This window comes from Notothenia rossii (genome assembly GCF_949606895.1).
Source record: "Notothenia rossii genome assembly, chromosome: 7".
Taxonomy (NCBI): Eukaryota; Metazoa; Chordata; class Actinopteri; order Perciformes; family Nototheniidae; genus Notothenia; species Notothenia rossii.
Genome location: NC_136905.1, coordinates 70,388,246 through 70,411,896, shown reverse-complemented (window position 1 = coordinate 70,411,896; position 23,651 = coordinate 70,388,246). Strand labels below are relative to the sequence as shown.

At 41.5% G+C, this 23,651-nt stretch overlaps 1 protein-coding gene across 1 annotated transcript in view; it reads left to right on the top strand.

The window, feature by feature from the left end:
• Positions 1 to 23,474, top strand: part of ltk (leukocyte receptor tyrosine kinase) — a 58,088-nt gene extending 34,614 nt beyond the window's left edge. The window contains exons 13-29 of the mRNA XM_079693256.1: positions 702 to 852; positions 1,030 to 1,158; positions 2,864 to 3,020; positions 4,868 to 5,053; positions 5,665 to 5,763; positions 9,164 to 9,328; positions 10,191 to 10,301; positions 13,307 to 13,493; positions 13,573 to 13,663; positions 14,143 to 14,207; positions 16,049 to 16,178; positions 17,491 to 17,588; positions 18,066 to 18,158; positions 18,437 to 18,538; positions 19,538 to 19,672; positions 20,266 to 20,356; positions 20,452 to 23,474. Of these exons, the coding sequence (XP_079549382.1) occupies positions 702 to 852; positions 1,030 to 1,158; positions 2,864 to 3,020; positions 4,868 to 5,053; positions 5,665 to 5,763; positions 9,164 to 9,328; positions 10,191 to 10,301; positions 13,307 to 13,493; positions 13,573 to 13,663; positions 14,143 to 14,207; positions 16,049 to 16,178; positions 17,491 to 17,588; positions 18,066 to 18,158; positions 18,437 to 18,538; positions 19,538 to 19,672; positions 20,266 to 20,356; positions 20,452 to 21,453 (2,992 nt within the window). The 3' untranslated portion in view covers positions 21,454 to 23,474. The remainder of the gene's footprint in view (positions 1 to 701; positions 853 to 1,029; positions 1,159 to 2,863; positions 3,021 to 4,867; positions 5,054 to 5,664; positions 5,764 to 9,163; positions 9,329 to 10,190; positions 10,302 to 13,306; positions 13,494 to 13,572; positions 13,664 to 14,142; positions 14,208 to 16,048; positions 16,179 to 17,490; positions 17,589 to 18,065; positions 18,159 to 18,436; positions 18,539 to 19,537; positions 19,673 to 20,265; positions 20,357 to 20,451) is intronic.
• The last annotated feature ends 177 nt before the right edge of the window (positions 23,475 to 23,651 follow it).

The window sequence follows — 23,651 nt, the reverse complement described above, 5'->3', positions numbered from 1 at the left end:
TTGTATATCTTAAAGGTGTGGTATTTGAGCCTAAAAAAACAACAACAATATCTATCCAAAACTATAGAACATGAGGGTGTGAGCCCTCGATTGCGATACAAACTTATGATTTTTGGTTTAATTTCTGACAATAAAAAAAGACAGTGTTGTTATTTAGGTACAGTTATACATGATGACATCAGAGTTTCAATGTTTTTTACATTTTTCTGAATGCCCTGAATAGTTCATTTGTATTAGCTTTAGTCTTTGAAGAGTCAAGCTGGGCTTGGGTGACAGTTTTATGATCTGCGTGCTTGGGCTCTAAACTTTCCTGGCCATGCTCAGTATAACTGATTATTGTCCTGCCAGATCAAGACTTCAAACAATTAGATTGTCTTTGCACAGTCAGTCATGGGACCTCATTATCACTCTCACCACATGAAATGAGGCAACAGGAAAGTGGCTTCATCATAGGATCCACAGGGCGTTTCATTACTTTGGTTAGATAACACACAGCAGTACTTCATGCCAGTACTAACACACAGTGTCTGTTTGTAAGAGCAAATCTTTACAAAACAGCGATTGACTGTTTCTTCTTTTGTGTCAAAATATATCTGCCTGATAACTGTATTGCAGTGTCTCCATGTAGTGTGTTATATTCTTTGGAGCCAGAAAGCAATCTCTTTCAGTCACAGAATTTAAAACCCCATTATCTCCCTCAGGATCTCTGCGTATGGGGCTGCAGGAGGGAAAGGAGCAAAAAACCACAACAAACGCAACCACGGGGTCTTCATATCGGCCATATTTCCTCTGGAGAAAGGAGATCTACTTTACATCTTGGTGGGCCACCAGGGAGAGGATGCATGCCCCGGGGTGAGTAGGGTGAAATCCAACACTTTCTGAAAGGTTTTATTGAAGTTTGTGACAATCCATTGGGAAATCGTTTGGAGACAAGAAAGTGACCTGGATCAAATGAATCTCTGGTTTCATTCTTCTGTGATGAGGGCTTCTCTCTCTGAAACTCAAATCTCCCTCTCTCCTGCTGTGTAGAGAAATCCCCACACTCAGAGGATCTGCCTGGGGGAGTCTTCAGTGATCGAAGACAACGTCGGCGGAGAGGCTGGAGGGGAGTGGGCTGGAGGAGGAGGGGGAGGAGGAGGGGCCACCTTCATCTTTAAGGTGAGGGTTTAAGTTCTGCATATCGTTTCTGTGGGTTTTCTTCATATATCGTGTGGATTAGGTGTACATAGTGTCGTGGCTTCCTTCCTTGTTTTTCCATCAAGCCACTAGACGCCTTAAACAGACAGTTCTAACTTGTTTCTTTCCTTAAATTACTCACAGTTTGAAGTGTTGCTTGGCCTCTAACTTCACAACTTAAAGGGTATTTGTACGGTTTTTATATACGTGTACGGTACGAGTACGAGTACGCTTTAAGTTATGAAGTTATAAGCATTATCAAGGAAGAAAGAATACCTAAGTTGTTTGTTGTTTTATTTGAGTTTTGCCTATTTCTTATGAATATTGTAAAGGCCTATTTTTCTTAATTGCATGTGCGAAAGTTTGTTATTTTATTTTGAGCAAACACATCGCAACATCTTCTAAACCATCGGAGGCCAAGCAACACTTCAAACTGTGAGTAATTTAAGGAAAGAAACAAGTTAGAACTGTCTGTTTAAGGCGTCTAGTGGCTTGACGGAAAAACAAGGAAGGAAGCCACAACATTGTTAAAAACTGTTCCTCGACAGCGTCTCTCAAACAGGTTGCCCATCACTGTGGCTTTAGCACAGGCGCCGTGGGAATTGTAGTCCTTTATAGTGCGTTGACTACAGATGTCACAATTAGGTGGCCTTTCTCATAAAATCAAAATACTGGCTCTAACACATAGTGATGATCAAAAATGTCTGCAGGCATATTGAAACAGTTTATCATTCTAATCCACGGGTTTAAGTATAGATTGGACACGTCGGAGGGCAGTTTTATCAACATTGCACAAGAAAAACTACTTTTGTGAAAACGTCAACACGTCTCTTTTGTTATGATATGTCATCTGTAATGCATTAGGAGTTTCTGGGTCATGTTGCTTTTATTGCTGAGACTGATGCTTTGTCAAAACTCCCTTTTTGTCTGTAATGTTGAGTTGCAAATGCTCATGCTCACAGCCCAGCATGTTCATACTTGAAAATGCCTGAAACGACTGGGTTTAAATGTGTTGTCGTCTTGTCCGATGCTGAAACTTTGGTTTTGTTTAATCTCGGTTGGACTACTGCAATTCACTTTTCTCCGTGCTACCAAAATCAACTACCGCTAAACTACAAATGGTTCAAAACACAGCTGCCAGAATATGAACCAGAACCAGCACCACAACATTTGATCATATCACCCCTGTTCTCATTTCAGTGCATTGGCTCCCGATTCACATAAGATCTGACTTCAAGGTGTTACTTTTAACCTTTGAAATGGCTCCCAGGATCACATAATGCAAGTCTCCTTTCCATCCCCAGAATAAAATCATCCGTAGGTGGCAGATCCGTTTCATTCCGAGCACCTTTCTTTTGGAATCGTCTACCATTTCAGATCCGCAAAGCTATTTCCGTAGACTCCTTTAAAAACAAACTCAAAACCCATCTCTTCGCATCTGTCTTCCTTGTAAACTAATTTCCATCACCTAGTTTCGGCGAATCATTACCATCACTTCAGTCACATGCTTTTATCCCATGGCAATACTAATGTTGAGGTATAATGTTGTTTAATGTTTTTAGAATTGTTATGCGATGACGTTTGTATATATATTTTTTTCTTTGCTTTTGTTTGCTTTGTACAGCCCTTTGACGCATTTCTTGTGATTTCTGGCTATAATGAATTTTGATTTGATTTGATTTGTAAGATGGGCGGGGGGGAGCTGGTCCCGTTGCTGATTGCAGCTGGCGGGGGAGGGAATGCCTACATGGAGGACCCAGAGTCCAGTCTGGACCATATCCCACTGGAGCAGTATGAGAACAGCACTATTGCTCCCAGTGCCAACGGTAAAACTGGTGCCGCAGGTAATATAAATCAAGACATTCTTACACCACTGTGGAGGCATGTTTGTTTAAAGGGCTGACTAAACCTAAGAAAATTAAATGTTCCTGAATTTATATGCAGACATTCCCTGATTTGCCTTGATTTGGAAATATTCGTTCTTTGTTTGTTATGCTAACAATATTAAATCAAAATCTGTTTATTTTGACAATCCCAAGAACTTGCAGTCCTGTTAGAAGCTTTTCTCTTTAATAGAAACCTGTTTGAATGAAAACAGTGAGGCCTGGAATTTATTTGTACAAACACGAGCAAGATTTAGGTAATTCTCTGATTTTTAGAAAGTATTTTGGGGCATTAGAGATGACAGGAAGAGATGGCATAGAGATTGTGAGCGTGCAACGTTAGGACCAGCTGAGTCGAGCCAGGAATGTTTTGCAGTTCATGTGGGTTTTTGTGATAATATGAACCATAGACAATTTAGACACTACAGGTTATTTTTTTTTTAGCTTTATGGAATGGAATATGCTTTTAAGGTCAGCAATAATTTACCATTTATTACCTGTATTACATGTAATGACACATTTGCCCCCAAAAGCCCTTTGTAACTGGAAAGGGGGATGGGGTGAGAGCAACAGTGTTTTATAAAAAAGCCGTAGAAGAGTGTCTTACACAGACATTTTATAAAACCTTCAAATCAAAAAGGTGGTGAACTGTTTGGAAATGGGCTGGCACAAAACATACCTGGCAGGTGATTGGGAGAACCATTTGTCAATCAAACTCGGTCAATAGAAGATGGAAAACATCTTCTCCATCGAGCCTCGTTCAACTTATTACTCTCACATGGTCATACTGTCATATGATGTAGAGAAAACACAAAGGATAATATATTACACAGTACACGCAGTAAAAATGATTTATAAAACTGAAGTTTGGCGTAGCACAGATAGGTTAAGTGTCACAGTTAAAAATGTGCTCTTGACTTTCTTGTTAAGTTCTGGAGTGTCAGATGACAACAAGTTTGTTTATCTAATAGGTAACATAAAAACCTGCCCGTGGAGACAAGTTGGTCCAAGGCCATGAGAGGGATGTTTGTACACACACACACACACACACACACACACACACACACACACACACACACACACACACACACACACACACACACACACACACACACACACACACACACACACACTGAAGGAGTACATGTTGGTTGGCCTGTGGATAATGGGATCTTTCCGGATCGTATTTTTAGTTTCCTCTCAGGTTGAAGACAGACTTATATGGTCTCTATTTGCTCCTGGAAACGCCTGCTGGAACGTTCTCACTAAATCCCCTCTGACGGACACAGTCTCAACACAGACCATCTATTGGCGCACTAGCTTATTGAAACCTCTGTGGGTTTGCTTAGATAAACATCAGAGTGTCAGGGGAAATATGCTGCTCTAAGTAGAAGAGGTGTGTGTGGATATGTTGGTGCGTGTGTGTGTGAACTGTGTCTGGCATTGTTGAAATCGGCCATCACACATTATTATTATCATGCCATGCATTGCACAATTCGATAAGGCGTTAGAGCTCCGCTGGACATGTGATTTGCTGCCGTCGGCAAAGATTACTGGGCTTGATCAGCTGGTGGATAACCTGTGGACTGTTTTCACGATTATTAACTATAGACATTACATAAGAAGCAGATGTAATTACCATGAAGTGTGTGGTATTTGTTATCATTTCTTTGCTGTCCTCACCTTGTGAAGTGTGTATAGTTTTAAGGAGAAAACTTAATGCATATTATGATTCATACTATTACATAAATACGTTTATAAAGTACTATTTTTAATTTTGTTCTTTTGTTGCTCTTGTGTCCCTGAAGGTGGAGGTGGTGGCTGGAGAGACAGTCCCGGGCCTCACCTGAGGGCGGGGAAGTCTCTGGTGGAGGGAGCTGAGGGGGGGTCCTCGTGTCCCATCGCCACGTCCAAGCTCAGCTGGTCCACCTACGGGGGGTTTGGAGGTGGAGGGGGGGCCTGCACAGCTGGAGGAGGGGGAGGAGGTTACAGAGGTAATCAGTCCTTAAATAGTAATCAGTTTTTAATTGAAGATCACTTCCTTTCTTTAAAGACAATCTATTAAACTCCTTTTGAGGAGAATATGTGTCATTTGTGTGGCATAACTGTCTCTCCTTGAAGGAAATATGATATCTAAAGCATAATTAATTCCTTTCTGGAGTCTTTTGACTGTTTCCGAACACAAATGACTCGAGGATCCCCCCCTCATTTTCAAATGAGCCAAAGTTTAGTATAATGTCACTGTCACATTTATGTACAGTTTTGCAATGTTGTGAGTGATGTCACAAACGTCCATGCTTTGGGATTAGACAGTTTGTTAGTTAGTTGCAATCAAGTTAGACATAATAATTATACATTTTTTGTTTGTTTATTTCTTTGCTTTGTCAGATTGTTAGAAACAGCAGGGTGGAGGAGCTTAATATTATCATCCACCAGTCAAATCTCCCAGTCTTTCAGCTTTTTGTCATTGAGAATAATGTGTGCCATGCAGTGTTATTTTGTAAACAGTGGAGACAAGCTGATGTGCATGACGTGTCATAATTGATTGTTATGGCGTTTTCTTTTAATACTAACCAAAGAGTTCAAAACACACATTTTGTGGCAGGGGGGGACGCTGCGCTGACGGATGAGATCACAGCTGACGGTCAGAATGGGATCTCCTTCATTCATCCGATGGGGGAGATTTTCCTCCAGCCTCTGGCAGGTGAGACTGACATGTAAAATGTTACACGGCAATGATGTTTATAATACTGATAATGGTGAGAGAAGCTATTAAGTGAACCTTCAATTAAGACGTGTTTTTGTCAAACCACATCAGAATACAGTTAAATTCAGTAAGGTAGACTAGATCAGAGTAGAAACTAATTTAATGGCAGAATGGAATAGAGAGCAACTCCATCCACGAATGAAGACCATGAGAAGAAGTTAAAAGCTCAAGCAAAAGCTAGTAAGTTGTATTTTATTGGTCAAACTCTGATCAAATACATGGAATACAACAAGGGGAAAAGAAAAGAGAACGTGACAGTGAAAAATAAAAAATGTCAAAGCCCTCAAGGAAACTAGTATGTTTTCTTAGGTCAAGCTAGGATGAGAAAAGCAAGGAATAAACTGTATTGCAGAGTGAAATAGTGCAAAGGTAGCACATGTTTTTACTGATAAAGGCCATGAGATGCTGTCAGAATGGAAATAAGAAACAGATTGAGTAAAAAGCTAGTAGGTGTGTATCAAATCAAATTTTTAGTCAAACGAGAGTGGAAAAACATCTGAAACTAGAGAATGCAATTCCTGAAGAAATTGCTAGTGGGAATGCTTTATGCTGAAAATCTGACGCTAAACTGCTATGCTGAAATGTAATGTGTAAGAAGAAGTGAAGAGTTGAGATTGAAATGATACATGAACACTGGGGGCTTGATTGTGTGATGAGAGAAGAAAAGAAAGTAAAAAGGCTTGGAAAAGCAGCAGAATATTTGAACTGCAAACTTCTGAACTAACTTGATGGCGAATGATCTGTCGCCATGGCAACGGCATTTGACGATACCCCATAATACGCTTAGATGCGTTGATGGCTGCATCGTTACCAAATCTGTGAAGGTTTGGGGCGTTTGGAGCAGTTTCAGTGAAGTTATGAGAAAACCGTTTTTCAAGGCGAGCATTGTGTTGCCATGGCAACGGCATTTGAAGACATCTCAAAACTGTCCCGTAGATGTCTTCACGGCTGGACTGTTAGCACACATGTGAAGTTTGAGCACTTTTTGAACATTTTCATCGTAGTTATAGCGACATCATGTTTTATGGCGAGGGATGCGTTTCCATGGAAACGGCATATGGTGAGATCTCAGATTTGGCATAGAGCTGTTGAGGCATGGACCGGTGATATACAAGTGAAGATTGGGGGACGATTTGACCGTGGCCATTGGACTTATAGCGACAACATGTTTTATGGCAAGGGATGCGTTTCCATGGAAACGGCATATGGTGAGATCTCAGATTTGGCGTAGAGCTGTTGAGGCATGGACCGGTGATATACAAGTGAAGATTGGGGGACGATTGGACCGTGTCGATTGGACTTACAGCGACATCTTGTTTCATCGCGAGTTGTCTGTCGCCATGGCAACGGCATTTGATGACACCCCATACTACGCTTAGATGCGTTGATGGCTGCATCGTTACCAAACCTGTGAAGTTCTAGGCTGTTTTGAGTATTTTCACTGAAGTTATGAGAAAACCGTGTTTCAAGGCGAGCATTGCGTTGCCATGGCAACGACATTTGAAGAAATCTCAACACTGTTCCGTAGATGTCTTCACGGCTGGAATGTTAGCACACTGCTATCTGAAGTCTGCAGCTCTGAGCATGTCAGTTGGAGTGATGACATCATCGTGTTCCATTACACAGGTGTTTATAGTTGAGCTAACAAGCTCTGTAGAGATCAGAGGCTTCATTGTTCTGAATGAGAGATAAACCTCTTACATGTGAACGTTTTGTGGAAGAACCGTAACAGATATCTGTGAAATTTCAAAACGTGAAGCATGTCAAGGAAGTTGAGTATCTGAAGTGTAATTTTTGTGTAGTTTCGGGTTAATAACGTGGCCTTTTTGGCAGTTTAACTAAAGGTGTGCGGCTGCTGCAGTGAGGAAATATCTGCCTGAAATTACAATGGGGTTTAATGGAGGAATGTTGAACGTTTTTGTCACTTCATGCCCTCAAAAAGCCTTTTGTTTGATTATTTTTGCTTAATTATTTGTCATTTTTTCAAGCTACGAGATGTTTTCCTACGTTTGTCATGATAAATTATGTCTCGGGAATGTAGGGTTTGGGAATTATGGCAGTTTAAAAAAAAAATATGAATGCGAATTTCAAGCTGTCCTCCTCTCTAGCTGTGACATCACACACTAATGTTAAAATATGAAGAAAACCTCTAAAACAAGGTCTGAACAATGTTTAATATCTCTAAAAGTAAGAATCAGATTTAAAAGTTGTTTTACACGAATAATGTGAGAAAGATGTGTAACATTTTAAAGTTAGAATGAGGTTTCTGAGTGAAAATATGAATGAACAGCTGGCAGTTGAAGTCGCATGAAGATTTGTTGAAGTTGAAGAATTTCTCCATTGACTTCAATGGTTAAAAATGTGATGTATTATGGGATGTATCTCTGGGATTATGAAAGTTATGAATGAGAAAAGTAATAGCCATCGATTCCCGACCGAGCTGAACGTTTTGATGTTCGAACGGAGTTTCTGCGATGTTCAATGCGGGAGGAGAAGCGCGGCAAAATAAGTCGGCGGAATAATAAAAATTCGTCCGTAGAAGAACAGTTAGTTGGAATGCTGTTAACAGCATTCCCACTAAATAAATAGATAATAAATTGAGTGTTTACATGTTCTTGTTTGTTTCCAACTATCTGTCTGTACATTTAAGCCTACACATATGCACATGGATATATGTAGTGGAGTTTTGTTGTGAGGCTAACATCTGATTCTCATTATTTAGCGGGAGGAAGACAGTTGACTAATTCACAGCCTCATGTAGCTCGTTTCCCTCGGCCCCAGCAGACGGCCTCTGATGTGAAAGACGCTGTTGTTGCTGTTGGTTTTCTGCCAGCCGTCGCTTTCAAACGCAGCGTCTGCCCCCCGCAGTTTTCAGACATGAAACACATCCAAAGCGAGATACAAACAAAGGGATTAACTTAAATGCTTATTATTGAATTTGTCCTGTAAAGTAGTTAAATTATCTTGCCTCAAAGTGAAGCATGATGTTAAATATGACACACATATTATTCTCCCTATAATCATAGTTTATATCAAGATACAATGGAGCTATTTTTAAGTCACAGATTAGAGTTTTGAGACACATTTTAATACAAGCACATACTAGGCTTTACACATACAGACATAAATGCACAACAAGTGTCCATATTCATGTAATATGCACAAACAATAATTCAACGCATGCAATTTGTTGACAAAAAGCTACATACAATATCACCTGACCTTGTTGGGCTATCCTGCAAACTCAATGATCTCCGTCTCTAACAAATTTCTTGTGCATGCGGTTTCTGTTTCCTGGCATTCATGGGTTTATGTGTGTGTACATTGTTCCCTGTAGCCATGGAGAGCCACGGCGAGTGTGAGATCAAGGTGCAGCTGAACTGCAGCCACTGTCAAACGCAGAGCTGCAAACGCGACGAAGACACTCACCTCATCCTCTGTCTCTGCGACGACGACGATGAAGTCCTGGCCAACGACAACGTCACATGTGTCGGCACCTTAGGTATATAATTACCAACCATAAAACACTTTTTTCTCTTGGATTTTGGCCATACAGTAAGTCATTAAAAGCTTGTTTTAAAGGTCTCCTATTATACTATTTTTAGGCATATATTATAGGTCTCAGATATATAAAAAACATGTCTATGAAGTGTTTTGCTCAAAATACCCAACAGATCACCCATTCTAGCCATGCCTCATACCCCTCTATTTCAGCCCTGTTAGAGAAACGCTGATTCTGGGTCCGTAGCTTTGCAAAAAAGAAAAAGTGAAAAGAAAAAGAAGGCGGAGCTCGTGCAGGAGAATTCTACCCTGATACTCAGCTAAACGCTGCCGTGATTAAACGCCATATTATGTACCAAACCACATCAAGGATTATTTCTGAAACAGTATAGAGCTCAAATGCTTTTTCTCTTGCGTGTTTACCACAAGGTGAGTACCTTTTTTATATCCTGCTTTTTTACACATGCTCTCTCCAGTATAGCGAAGCTTGCTGATGTAAACAAAGACCATATTACTTCCAAAACACATCGCGCATTGTTTCTGATAGCGACGTTTCTGATAGGGCCGTCGGTCTAAAGCCAGCCAACATTTGGGATATTACGTCATATCGGCACCAAATCTGGATCAGCTCCCTTATACCCCTGTTTTAAGAGATTTGGGTACGGAGGAAAAGAGAGAAGGTTGTATTTTCGGACACTTTGTGAGTTCCCTTACACACCGGGGACACATATTTATGTATAAAAGACATCAAAAAGTGTAATTTGCATGATAGGGGACCTTTAATGTCTAACAATATCCCATAAACACATAAAACATCTAAAAGTTGTTTTGAACTTCACTAATCGATCCCCCTCTCCCAGCAGCTCCTCTGGGAACGCCTCTGCATGGCCACATGTCAACATCTTTGATCCTGGCGGTCGTGGTCTCCACCATCGCGAGCGGCATCGCGCTGATCTGCACCGGAGTCATCCTCAGTAAGAGACTCTCCCAGTTCTGTGTGCAGTCTGTGCCCTCCACCTTCCACCGGCTGTGAGTGAGCGCATCTGAACGTACAGATGCTAACAGATGTTGCTGACAACAAAAACAGGGACAGCTTTTTGAAGTGTTGGTGTAAATGCCCTTTTCTGGCTCTGCGCCGGATGATTAAATGGGCTGTGGGATAGATAGGGCTCTGAATGATGTGTTGCTGAGCACATATGGACACTTTTATTACAAGCACTTATTTCAGATGACTCTATTTCTGCTTCCTGTATCATTTGTTTTGTGCCAAAGTGTGTGAAACAAGACAATACGGCGATGGGAAGTGACATAATGGATATGATATCTGGTGTGTATTGCCTACAGTATGATTGCTTTTATAGCAGCACAAAACAGTAGTAAGCATCTCACCGCGTCGCTTAAATATATAAAAAAAAACATAGAATAGTTTGACATTTACCTAGGAGGTTTCTCTCAGCTGGAGATGCGTTATGATGAGCGAGATTAGACAGCAGTAAATGTCAGCCTGTATGATTCAGTTGCTTAAGAAACAATCATAATTACATAACAATATGGGGATGTAGACAGCTGTGATAAAGATAAGCCTTTTAGTCATTTTGAGAAGAACACAGTTGATCTTAACCCACGGGCATTGACTGTATGACACTAGGATATAGTAGTATAATAAGACTTGAGCTGTGGTACAGTAACATTGTTTTTACACAAAGCACTGCCAGGAAGATTTTTTTGTTTTTAAAGAAGAGAAGGCACAATTTGTCTGATTTCTGTCATCTTAAACGAGTGGACAGTCAGACAATCTGTAAATCTAGCTTTATTAACCGCAGACACTTTAATGTTCGTATGACATTGTAACAATACAATTATGCAGTCATGTGCTATTAATATAGGACGGTGAGGGATAATAGAGCTCATAAAACTTGTTTTTTGCACATTTGTCACCATTTCGACATCCATCAGCTGCAGATAATTAGGAAAGGAAGCCTGACATTTGGGTCCAACCATTAATCCTACAGTAGTTCCGATGTTTTCGTACAGCACATTCTCTCACCCTCGTCCTCTCGCTAACCTTAGTGAAAATTCTGAATATTAAGCTAAGCTCAGCCGTAGAAGACTCACTCTTTCGTTCCCACACTCGGTTTTAGTGGATCTAAACTTTCTCAAAGAGCCTCCAGAGAAATCTGCACAGTGCTAGCTTCCTGTAAAATATCAATCACACTTCCAGCTCTCGGGGCTTTTTCGCTCTCTGATGAGACAACCAGGCACAGCGAGAGGCTTGGTGTTTTGACTGAGATGTTATATTAAAAAGTCCTGTACGGAGAATTGTGAATATGTAATTAATCTGAGGGATTAAAGGAGCAATATGGAGGGTTTTTGCGTGACCAGAGCAAATTCATGTCAGATTTACAGCAAAAGGAAACATCTTGATGACTCTGGGTCAAAACAAATGTTTGATATGTATTGACCTTCAGGGAAGATTCCTAATGATCCAAGTGAGAATTTATCTGGTGAATTGATATCTTAACGCCATTTTTGGAGCAACACTTTTTTGAACACAGGAGAGGAAAATGAATCTGCATGTTACAAAGACAGGACATATACTGACCTCACAGACATCCTTCACAGAGTTGAGGACAGATGTTCCTTTACTATATAGAAAAGGGTATTTCAACATCATGTTTGATCACAGTGTATTTACTATCCAAGACATTTGTGTTGTGGAGATTTATTTTGTAGGTTAGCTCCACATTACTTTATAGTACATTCTAGTGGCAGACTATTAGGATTTGTTTTTGGAGAAGATGTTAATAGAAATGTATAAACTGCAGAGGAAAAAGCCTTTATGGTAGGATATGAGAAATATTGAATGTTGGGAATATGTGATGAAATTGTTATTCAAAACTACTTTTAGGAGATACATTTTTACATGGCAATTATTTTAGAGAAATAGGGAATGGAAACATTTGAAGTGTAAGTAGGGTGAGGACCAGCGAGGATGAATATCAGTCATGAGATACATGGTATTTTCAGATCAAGGACTAGTATTGAAGAGGAATGGACAGAAAACAAGTGAGGTGTTAGTAAGTCAAACAAAAGTACAACAGATGTTCCATTCACACATGTGTAATCAATATATCAGACATATTCATTGCAAAAAGGATGCTTATCTTGTTCATATAACCATTCATGAACAAAGAGCCGTTTACTGCATAACATACTCTTATAATTACCAAAGTTTAAACTTAGCTGATTTCTATGCAAAACATTTTTTGAATGAAAAATGAACAACTGTCACTTTCTCACTAACTGCACTGAGTGTAAATGTGTAAATTAAATACTAAAACAACAAAAAATGACATTGTGCGTTTGCATTCAGCTTGCTTTGCGTTGCAGAACAGCACACCCACAGTACACACACCCTTCAGGTTAACAGTGTCTCTCACCTGAGCTCTCCCCCATGCAGGGAGGTAGTCTGTTCCCTGGGCGCCCCATCTGCTCCTCCTTCCCCTCCCCCTCCCCCTCCTCCTCCTACTCCTCATTTTCCTCCTCAAACTACCCCTCCCAATCTTCCCAACCCCCCCCCCCCCATCCCGAGTCCCTAGCATCTGCACCGGGCGGTGGCTCGACGGCTCCTCTTACCTGCACGCAACACCCCCTCCCTGGCAGACTACCAACCTGCATCGGGGACGTGGTCTGCCTCCACGGCGGGTGAGTCCAAACTCACTGGCACAGACAGAGTAGGAGCAGTAACCAAGGAGAGGACATCCCACACTAACCTAAGTCCCTAAGAATGCTGTTTTTACATCCATAAGCATCATGAGATACAGCTTGACCCTTCCTTGTGTTACTGCTCCTACAGTTAGCAGATCAGATAAGTTGCTTCTACAACTTACATGCAAGTGTGGGGTCCAGTGAGTGATTTAAATAAAACCTTCTCAGACTTTAAAGTAAAAGTAGCTGTTTGTCTTGTCTTTGTCTTCAGTGTGGTACCGCAGGAAGAACTACCTGCACGCAGTGAGGGGGCGTCTGCAGAGTCCAGAGTACAAGCTGAGCAAGATCCGCTCCTCCACCATCATGACGGACTACAACCCAAACTACTGCTTTGCAGGGAAGGCCGCCTCACTCAATGAACTAAAGGAAGTGCCGCGCAAGAACATAACACTTCTCAGGTAAAGCTAAATCACACACCATATTGAAATGTCAGGAAAAACACTGTACTCATGTGTCACTTGTGTTTTTTTCTTCCAGGGCTCTCGGCCACGGTGCATTTGGGGAAGTCTACGAAGGACAAGTCCTGGGGATTAGTGGCGATAACAGCCCCTCTCAGGTGGCCATAAAGGTCAGTGCTCACTCTGTAAGACACATGAGCACCAAGTTACACCTAAATGTCAGACGATAGCACCCCCCCAGGATTTACTTTCATTATACATAATCAACTAAACAGCCTCCCACAGGGGGGCTCCTGCCTCTTGGATCCAAAGGTCACACACGGATGAATGAATTGAAAAGACAAGGCTTTTGTAATGTCTTTATTTAGAGAAGGGTTGTTTATGTTTTAACAACATAATGTGAACGTGTGTAAAGGTGGTTTGTGCTATGTCAAAATTAAATCACTTATTGTAAAACTGCAGACAAAGATTTATAAATGCAAAAAATTGGTCAATGCCCTTAATCACTTGGCTTAAAACCAACACAAGCTTAAAAAGGAATATCTGAGTGAGCTGCACAAAGGTCTGCTGATTTGGTGGAAGGATTTCTCTCCTCCGGACCATGGCACACTCACTAACACGTCTCCCTCCGATTCCTTCTGCTCCACAGACTCTCCCAGAAATCTGCTCTGAACAGGATGAAATGGATTTCCTGATGGAGGCTCTGATTATGAGGTGCTCCTCCATCCTGCACCTCACACATTGATTCACTCACTGCACCCTTCTTAAAGCACACCTGACATGTGTGAAGCAGCACTGAGCTCACATCATCAGAGAGCAGCTGGCTCCTGAGTAACAGGAGATAACACCTGAGGCAAGATGAGCAACCTGACTCCCTTCAAATTAAACCTCTGCTATAGGGAAGAACACAGGCCCTGTCTGCCTGTCAGCAGGGGCTTTTTCATCTCAGGAAAATAACTATGAAACAGATAAGTTAAATATAGTTTATGACCTGTGTGGTCTTATTCCAAACATGTGGGGCATTTTTGCTTTATTAGATTCTTTATTGATGGTTTAGAAAGACAAGACTCGATCCAGAACCAATAAGGGTTCCTTATTTAGAATCAAGTAGTAGAGCTGAGATCACAGTTTATTATCACATATGTACATAAGTTCATAAAAAATATATGAAGCCATTTTTTTTATCTGGATTTGGAGTTCACACAAGGAATCTATTCGGTCAGGACGAGTTTTAAAAAGTGTGCAAAAAAACTGAACAGAGGAGTTATGTATGTAGATTTAAAGGTGACCTATCATGCAAAATGCACTTTTGTACATCTTTTCTACATGAATATGTGTCCCCGGTGTTCCAGGGAACTCACCAAGTGTCAGAAAACACAACCCTCTCTATTTTCCTCCATACCCAAATCTCTTAAAAAAGGGGCTGCAACGGATCTGATACAGACTGATCCAGATTTGAAGACTTCTATGACGTCACAGAAGTGGCGCTACGGCTATTGGGCCAACTCCACCAATCAGGAGGAGACAGCCACGGACATTGCCGTTGGAAAGCGCTGGAGACGCTGTAGTACATATGCCAGGCCTGTAGATGGTGCTGTTCTCACAGAATCAGCCCATGCAAAGACATTGTTAAATTGAGCGAAATGAGGAATGGCTAAAATGCATGATCTGTTTGGTATTTTGAAAAATAAAAAGTATAAATATGCCTTATATAGGTATGGTCCTACACTATATTATTCAAATATAGCATGATAGGTCCACTTTAAAGAAGCATCCTTTTCTCTTTTTTTTTTTTAAATCTGTGTGCTAGCTAGTGTTTTGATCGTGTTAATCCCATGCATGAAACTCTGAGTATTGAGCAGAAAGTGTTGCTTCATCTTGTTAAGGGTTTGCTGTGTGGTCCATCAGCTTTATCATTGGTCCAAAAGTGTGAAAAAGATATCACCATTTAAAAAAAAAAAACAAGACACTGATGAGGACTGTCAGCTAAAAGATATAGATAAGTACATTTTTACACTATCACACTGCTTAAATCGCCATCAGCAATGGGAGGGAATAGTTCTAACTGAGCATGCAGAAAATAGTTTTTACTAACTATTCTGTCCCCCACGATGTTCCCTCGCAGACTGGTTAAAGCTTGAATTTGATTTATTAGAAATAAAACTTCATATATTTTAAGTGGATGAGGGACACATTCCTTCTGCAATAGTTCCTTAAATTAAACTTGAGTGAGGCACCTTTTAGACTTTGTATATATACAATCTGAAGAAATGTGTAAAATACATCAAAACTGCTATATTAAACATGTTGTTTAATACGCAGCTTTTCCCCAGCCAATGAGATCACAGCTGATTTTTCCAGGTGTTCAGCACAGTCTTCAAATCTACTGTAGGATCACGAAGCACCTGTCTTCTCTTTCTCTCATCTACATTGCCTTTTTCTTTCTCTTTCCAGTATATAAAGAGAGCAAACATAAATACACTGCACATTTGATATATCGAACACACACATTGCCGTCCTGCTAACCCAGGGGTTTTTACTGTTTGTCCATGCAGCAAGTTTAGCCATGACAACATCGTGCGCTGCATCGGTGTCAGTCTGAACATCCTGCCACGCTTCATCCTGCTGGAGCTGATGACCGGAGGAGACATGAAGAGCTTCCTGAGACAGAACAGACCACGAGCTGTACGTCTAAATGACACCCTCCTGTGTGTGTGTGTGTGTGTGTGTGTGTGTGTGTGTGTGTGTGTGTGTGTGTGTGTGTGTGTGTGTGTGTGTGTGTGTGTGTGTGTGTGTGTGTGTGTGTGTGTGTGTGTGTGTGTGTGTGTGTGTGTGTGTGTGTGTGTGTGTGTGTGTGTGTGTGTGTGTGTGTGTGTGTGTGTGTGTGTGTGTGTGTGTGTGTGTTTTCAGTGGGGGTGCTGAGGTGCTGGACTCCAGTGAACACTATTACGGGGACTATAGAGCACGCACAAAAAAACTCCCCAGACGCAAACGCACAGTAAACCCGCGACTGTTACAATGAAGGCTCGATAATCAGCTCACGGCATTTTACAAGTGGGGAGCGGACCTCACCTCCTCTAGGGGGGTCCGGGGGGATGCTCCCCCGGGAAGATTTTTTTTAAATATTGAAGTTAAAAGCATCAATCTGGTGCACTTTGAGAGCAACATTAAGAGATCTATGGATACATCTCTCAACACCCAGATGAAACACAACTGTAAGCAGATGTTCTTTTTCTTTATGGATATTTTACAAATCACTCCCCTTTCAAACTGTATTCTTGTTTTACTGCCATATAGTATTTCATAACTGTATTTCCTTTATTCTCTTTTTTTTATAACTATAATGATCATATGAAGGTGTGCCGCGGAAATAATCTTTTGAATAATTTTTGACCAAACCGTTTGAGACCCACTGAGATAACTTAGACTAAAGTTAACTATCTAAACACTCAGAGAGTCCTTTAGCTCACCTGAGCCTCTCAGTCTTAGAGGAGAGCTCTCCTCCAGCTTGTTGTGGAACAAACAGCTCCGTATGTCCGTTAGTGCAGCTAGCTAACCAGATGCTAACAACACGGTCCCTGCTGCTGGCACCGGTCCCTCTCTCTCTCCCCCTCTCTCACACACACTAAATACGCTATTTCCGCACACACACAGAGCCGCGAGCTTGAATGACACAAGCACACTTTTATTTCCATGCAACTCTCTGATTGGTCTGGTGTCTTGCCTCTGTTGCACCCCCTGCCTGCCGCTAGGGGGTGCTGCAGCGCCCTCAGCACCCCCCTTTCTGTGTGTGTGTGTGTGTGTGTGTGTGTGTGTGTGTGTGTGTGTGTGTGTGTGTGTGTGTGTGTGTGTGTGTGTGTGTGTGTGTGTGTGTGTGTGTGTGTGTGTGTGTGTGTGTGTGTGTGTGTGTGTGTGTGTGTGTGTGTGTGTGTGTGTGTGTGTGTGTGTGTGTGTGTGTGTGTGTGTGGTACGCTAAACTCAGCTGTGCTGTTTCCAGGGCCAGACTTCTTACCTCACCATGCGGGAGCTGCTGCAGATGGCTCGAGACATCGCCTTCGGCTGTCGCTACCTGGAGGAGAACCACTTCATTCACAGGTTCAGCTCCACACTGAGAGATCAGATTAAACAACATAACATAAAAATGTTCAAGATTTTAGAATGTCCGTTCTACTGCAACAAAAACACTTGAAAAAGCATTATGGCATTAGATCTTCATCCAGCAATGTATTGCTTTTTAACCTGATTATAAAATCAATATCAAGAAAATTACGACATGTTTACATATTTATTCATTTGGACAGACTGTTGCATAATCACCATTTTACATTTCCTGACCTTGTTTACTGTAAGCTCTAATAGTCAACATTTTCTTGCAGAAGGAAATGCTGCAGCTTTTAAATAAATAAGAAACCGCATGAGAATTGATTAATATTCATCTGTATACAAATCCCTTTCAAAATAAATGTGGTTCCCTTTTAACAAGAAACCAAACCATAATCTATTGTAGAAAAATGAATATGGGCTTAGTGCCATCATGAAGATACATTTTCTGACAGATCCTGTGTTTTTCAGAGACATTGCTGCGAGAAATTGCTTGCTCACGTGCCCTGGACCAGACCGAGTGGCTAAAATCGGAGACTTTGGCATGGCACGAGACATATACAGGTTCGTAAGCTGAATTTGCATCGTCACACACTGCATGGCAGTCCGCATGAAAGCACACAGGATGACTTACGATGATGGAGGCAGCAGTCTGCGCAGCACTTGGCTGATGTAGCAAATGGAGGCCCGGTTGAAAAGCTATCTAATTATCCTCCGCGGGGCCAGAATCAGAATTTACTTACAGAGTTCATGGCCCTGTGGTACTGTATTTACCTTCTCTTCTAAGCAGATGATAAATGGACATTCCTAAATCTGATTGTTTTGCTTTTCTCATATCACAGAGCCAGCTATTACAGGAAAGGTGGTCGTGCAATGCTGCCCGTTAAATGGATGCCACCGGAGGCCTTCATGGAGGGAATCTTCACCTGCAAGACTGATACATGGTATGGATACTTAACACATAATATCAAAAGAAGTAAGAAAGAGAAACTGTTTTTAATGGCGTTTTCCTCCCTCTTTTATTTAGTTTACAACCTGTTATTTAATGTATGTTACTTTAAACTGGTGAAAATGTAGGTCTTTGATAAATGCTGAATATCATGTTTTCAAGCTAATTGCTTTCACTCCAACAATTCCAACATCTAAAACCAGATGAAGCCGATTTTAATTGAAGATGTTTCCTTCTACCCATGTCAAAACGTTCTGACAATTATCCCAGCGCCTAATTGCAGCTGATTTAAAAGCCTCTGTGCAATCAGCGAAACACAAAATGCAAAGATGGAAATCATTTTACCACTAAACAAAATCACTCAGACCTACAAACAAGTCGGCAAAAATATGCTCAGTGTGAACATCTTCACAAGACAAAGGAGCATCTGTATTCAAGACACAAAACTGAACAAAGTGCGCAGTGAGGGGAAATATTCAAACTGCTTTTGACAAAATAAGTCAAATATTTAACATGTCAAATTTCACTTTTAAAGGGTGGAAGAAACGTTTGTTTACAGATAAAGTCTGAACTTTGTAAACACAATTTTTATGTGGAGGCGGCGATCCATAAAACTCAGAGTCAAACTTTGCGGTTGGAATATTTTCAGGATAGATTTGACCAAGAAGAAGTGAAACACTGATTTGTTTCACCAATCTTAAAAACAGAAAGTTCCCGGCAGCGCTTTACGATGTTTGGATCCTACTGTCTGAAAACGATTTTGACAGTAACTGCGTGTGGTTCAGAACTCAGCCCCAATGAGAGTAAAGCCAACAAACATCCATCTTTTAAAAATAAAACCACATTAATACCTTAGAGGCTGATACAACAGATTTGGAAACAACAATTGCTTCTAACCAATGCAGGATTACATGCTGATGAGGAGAGCAGGTCGACATGTGAAGCACAGTCAGTCAGAGTGAGCTGAGTTTCTGGTCTGTCTCTCCCCCTGCAGGTCGTTTGGTGTGCTGCTGTGGGAGATCCTCTCTCTGGGGTACATGCCGTATCCCTGTAAGACCAACCAGGAGGTGCTGGAGTTCGTCACCAGCGGAGGCCGGATGGATCCTCCCAAGAGCTGCCCGGGGCCTGTGTGAGTCCTGAGGGAGAAACAATAAAGAGAGGAGCCTGGGTCTGAAGTTAGAGCAGTTCACATCCAGTGTGGAGGCATGGATTCTGCATTCTTTAACACCTTTGAAAGGGAATTGATTCAACTTTCTGAAAGTTCTCCCTGCTTCTTATCTCAGAAGTAAAAAAGAGCATACAGTAAGGCCAGAAAAAATCAGGGGAGGAAAATAAAGTTGGTATCTCAAGAATAACTTTTGACCAAAGCTAAAGCAAGTAGTTTGATTTGTACATTTATTTGAACAAATTGTTTTCCTCTAAGTATAAGAGTGATGTATAAGCAGTAAGGACTTTTATGTTAGGAGATTATCGCATGTCTGATCGTATTACATGTACTTATTTCAATAGATGGTTCACATATACAGTTTGAACTAAACTATGAATAAAATGATTCTCTTCTTCATTTATCCGATTTTTGGTTTTAAATCATTAATGCTTGTAATAATCACTTTCTGTTTATTCGTGTTATATATCATTTATTGTATACAGTAGTTTATGTATTTCTCTTGTTTTTTCATATATTGTAAATCACCTTCTAAATCGTTTTTTTGTTTTCTGTAGCTATCGGGTGATGACCCAGTGTTGGCAGCACTGCCCCGAGCACCGGCCCAACTTCTCCACCATCCTGGAGAGAATTAACTACTGCTCTCAGGTATACTCTTTCAGATATATATATACAGTATATACTCCTTTTTCCTTCATTTTCTTTTGTTTATTAATAACCTTTCCCCTTCACTCCTCTACCAGGACCCAGATGTGATCAACACCCCCCTACCAGTGGAGTACTCCCCCACATCAGAGGACGACAGCAGCACAATAATCCGTCCCTCTGACCACACCTCCTCCAGCCTCACTCCCCTCCTGGTGTCCCATCCTGTCTCCCAGTCCCCCTCCCCCCAGCTGGGTCTCTCCTCTCTGGGCCTTGGTTCCGCCCCTCTTCCCCCACAGCCCACCAAACCCCGTCTGCTCCTCCAGAGGACCCAGCCCGTCCACCACGAGGTGACGTCCTGCCGCGAGGCTCTGGAGCCGTCCTGGGCCGAGCCTGTTCCAGCCCCCGGTCTGTCGGCAGGAGGCCACTGGCTTCAACCCGAGCCCCCCCACCACCGACCGTGCTCCAGAAACAGCTCTTCCTCAGGGAGCCAGAGGCTGAAGAACAAGACCAAGAACCTGTGGAACCCCACATATGGATCCTGGGTTCTGGAAAACCTCCGTGGGAAGAAAACACTAGCTCACACTCAGTCCATGCCTCTCTCCAGCTCCGCCTCCTCCAACTCTCAGGCCTTGGAGAGCAACGAGGCTGCGTGTGACCTCAGTCCTTCCTCGACACCGTCCCCTTCTTGTCAGGCTCAAGCGACTCCGAGCACATCCTCCCATAAGACCCCAACTGGTGGCACCACCAAAGCTGGAATGGATCTGGCTAAGTTACAGAGTTTCCCCTGTGGCAACGTCAACTACGCCTACGATGAGCAAAGCTACGAGGCGGAGAGGTTACCCCTGGTGAAGCTCAAAGCCCCAGAAGCCATCTCAAACACCAGCTCTGCCCCCAGTGCCTCTTCAGGGACAGGCCTGGGCCTGGCGCTGGGTCTCCCCCCCTCCTCCTCCTCATCCTGCATGCCCAAGCTGCTGCTGAAGCGCCACGCAAGCTACGGACACGAGGACATGAGGAGACACACCAAAGCTGAGAAGCCCACACGTGACCGAGACTCAGGCTTCTCTTTGTCTGAAGACCTCAGCGTCACCCCCATCTAAGAAACCGCCTTCTGTTACAGGGATTTAGATTGATATAAGAATGAAATGTCCCCCCCCAAAGCGCATTTTCTCACCAGCTGAGACTAAAGTGTTTCTGAGTTTCTGGAACAAAAAGCATGACCACCACAGTCTGAGAGCCACGACATCGAATTTATTAGAGCTCTGGGAATGCTGGAAAACACAAACATGCCTCTGCTCTGTGACACAGAGAGCCAACGCTGGACTCAGAGCTCCTTCCTGGACCTCTGGTAGCTGAACACTGGACGACAAGACGCTTTCTCTTGTCCACATTAAATAACTGCTGTAAATGGACTCCTTTTCTACCTTTTATGTTTTAGTTTTTTCATGAGAGCTTTTGCTGTAATAAATGTTGCATAATTGTAAACCATTTGTTGGAATTTGTAGTAATCAGTGTAGGCTACAGAAGGACCGTAACATGCCAAAAATATTGAGCCATTGGGAAGAGAATCGCCAAACATGTGTTTTTGTTTGAGAATGTTTAATTTCAGAAGTTTGTTATTCAGAAAAGGCTCTAATTACTAAAACAGTTTCATTTTGAATTGTATGCATACATCAGATACACTTATGTGTTTCGGATTTTCTTCACCCTACACAATGTGAAAGCACATACTTCAAGTATATTGCAATAACATGTCTCTGCTGTTTTCTCTCAACACAAGGTCTACTTACTTGGCGTTCCTAATGCTTCCCCAGCAGATGGGAGCTTGCTGAGTTTTCCATGGAGGTGATTTAGTTAAGTTCACTTTTAAGATAAAACTCAAGAAATGTCTCTGCTACCGGCCCAGAAATAGTCATGCACTTAAACTGCTTTACATTTCAGATAGTGTGCGGATTAAACCAACAAGATATTATGTTTTATTGGTGAGCTTCAGAGAAACGAGCAGATATTTCAAGGGTGGCTGTTTTCCAGTTCCCTAGTATTCATGCTAAGCTAACCACTTGCTAGCTGTAGCTACAAACTACTATGAAAGTGGTTTCTATTTTCTCATCCAACTCTTTAGCAAAATGGCATATTTTCCATAAAACAAATCGCCTTATATAGTTTTAGAATTGCTTTTGTTAAGTAGTGACTTGCTTCCTGTATAGTCAATGATTAAGTGGAGCTTTTGCTGAGAAATGTTTGCCAATTTACATAAATGTATAATTTTTTCACATTTTTTACTGTTCTCTTTCCCTATGTCCCCATATTTACTTGGACCGCAGGTCTCATAAATGTATAAGCGTGTAGAATGTGATGACCATGCAGCTGTGGAGATATTTTTGTACTCACTTCGTACACTGGACTAACCCATTTGCATTTGTAGCTGTATTGTTTTTTTCACTTATGTTAATGATGGATCTGTAGTTGATCACTGCCATTAAATACTGCTGCACTGGATCTGCTGATGTAGTGCTGGTAGTACCTATGTTTACTCAGCAGGGGGAGGTATTCAGATATACCAAAGGTGCTGCTGTATCTCAGTTCATATTATTCAAAGATTATTCAGTATTTATGTTTCTTATTTAATCGATTGTGTTTGATACGTGTCTTTATTTTCATCCTAAACATTTATTTTTGAATATGTTGTGTGACTGGTTAAATGTATATAGGGGTTATTTAGGCTTACTGTATGTGTTTATGCTCAGGCCTGATGTTAGTGAGAGATGTGAGGGTTGCTCTTAATTCCACTTAAAATTAGAAACGGTGACTCACCAAAAGGCTGACTATCTTTTTCTAAAGTCACATTTTTAGCTAGAGATGTGCCATTAAAAAAACATTGATTAATGTGGAATTTATTTTACAGAGAAAGACAAATCCATCTGTGTCCTGCTCTCAGTGTATATTCTTGGCCTGGTGCATTTTATTTCACACTTATTCTAAAAAAAAATTCTTCTGTATTCTTGAAGTAGCTGAGGGTGTTATGCCTCAACCAAAAATGCAAAGATATTCTATGCAAAACACTGTATTTCACACTTTCCTCTAACCTTACTGTGCCCCAAATAAATCAACATATATTGATCTTATGTGGTTGAATCTGATCAGTTACACGATGTGAGCTCACTCCTTACTAACATACTAAAATACCACAATAGTGTTCTACCATTAAGAATAAAAACGAACAGTATTTGCCCTTCGAATCCCCCAGTCAGAGCTGGTGGATGTGGCCAGGGAAAGGGAGGTTTGGGGCCCTCTACTG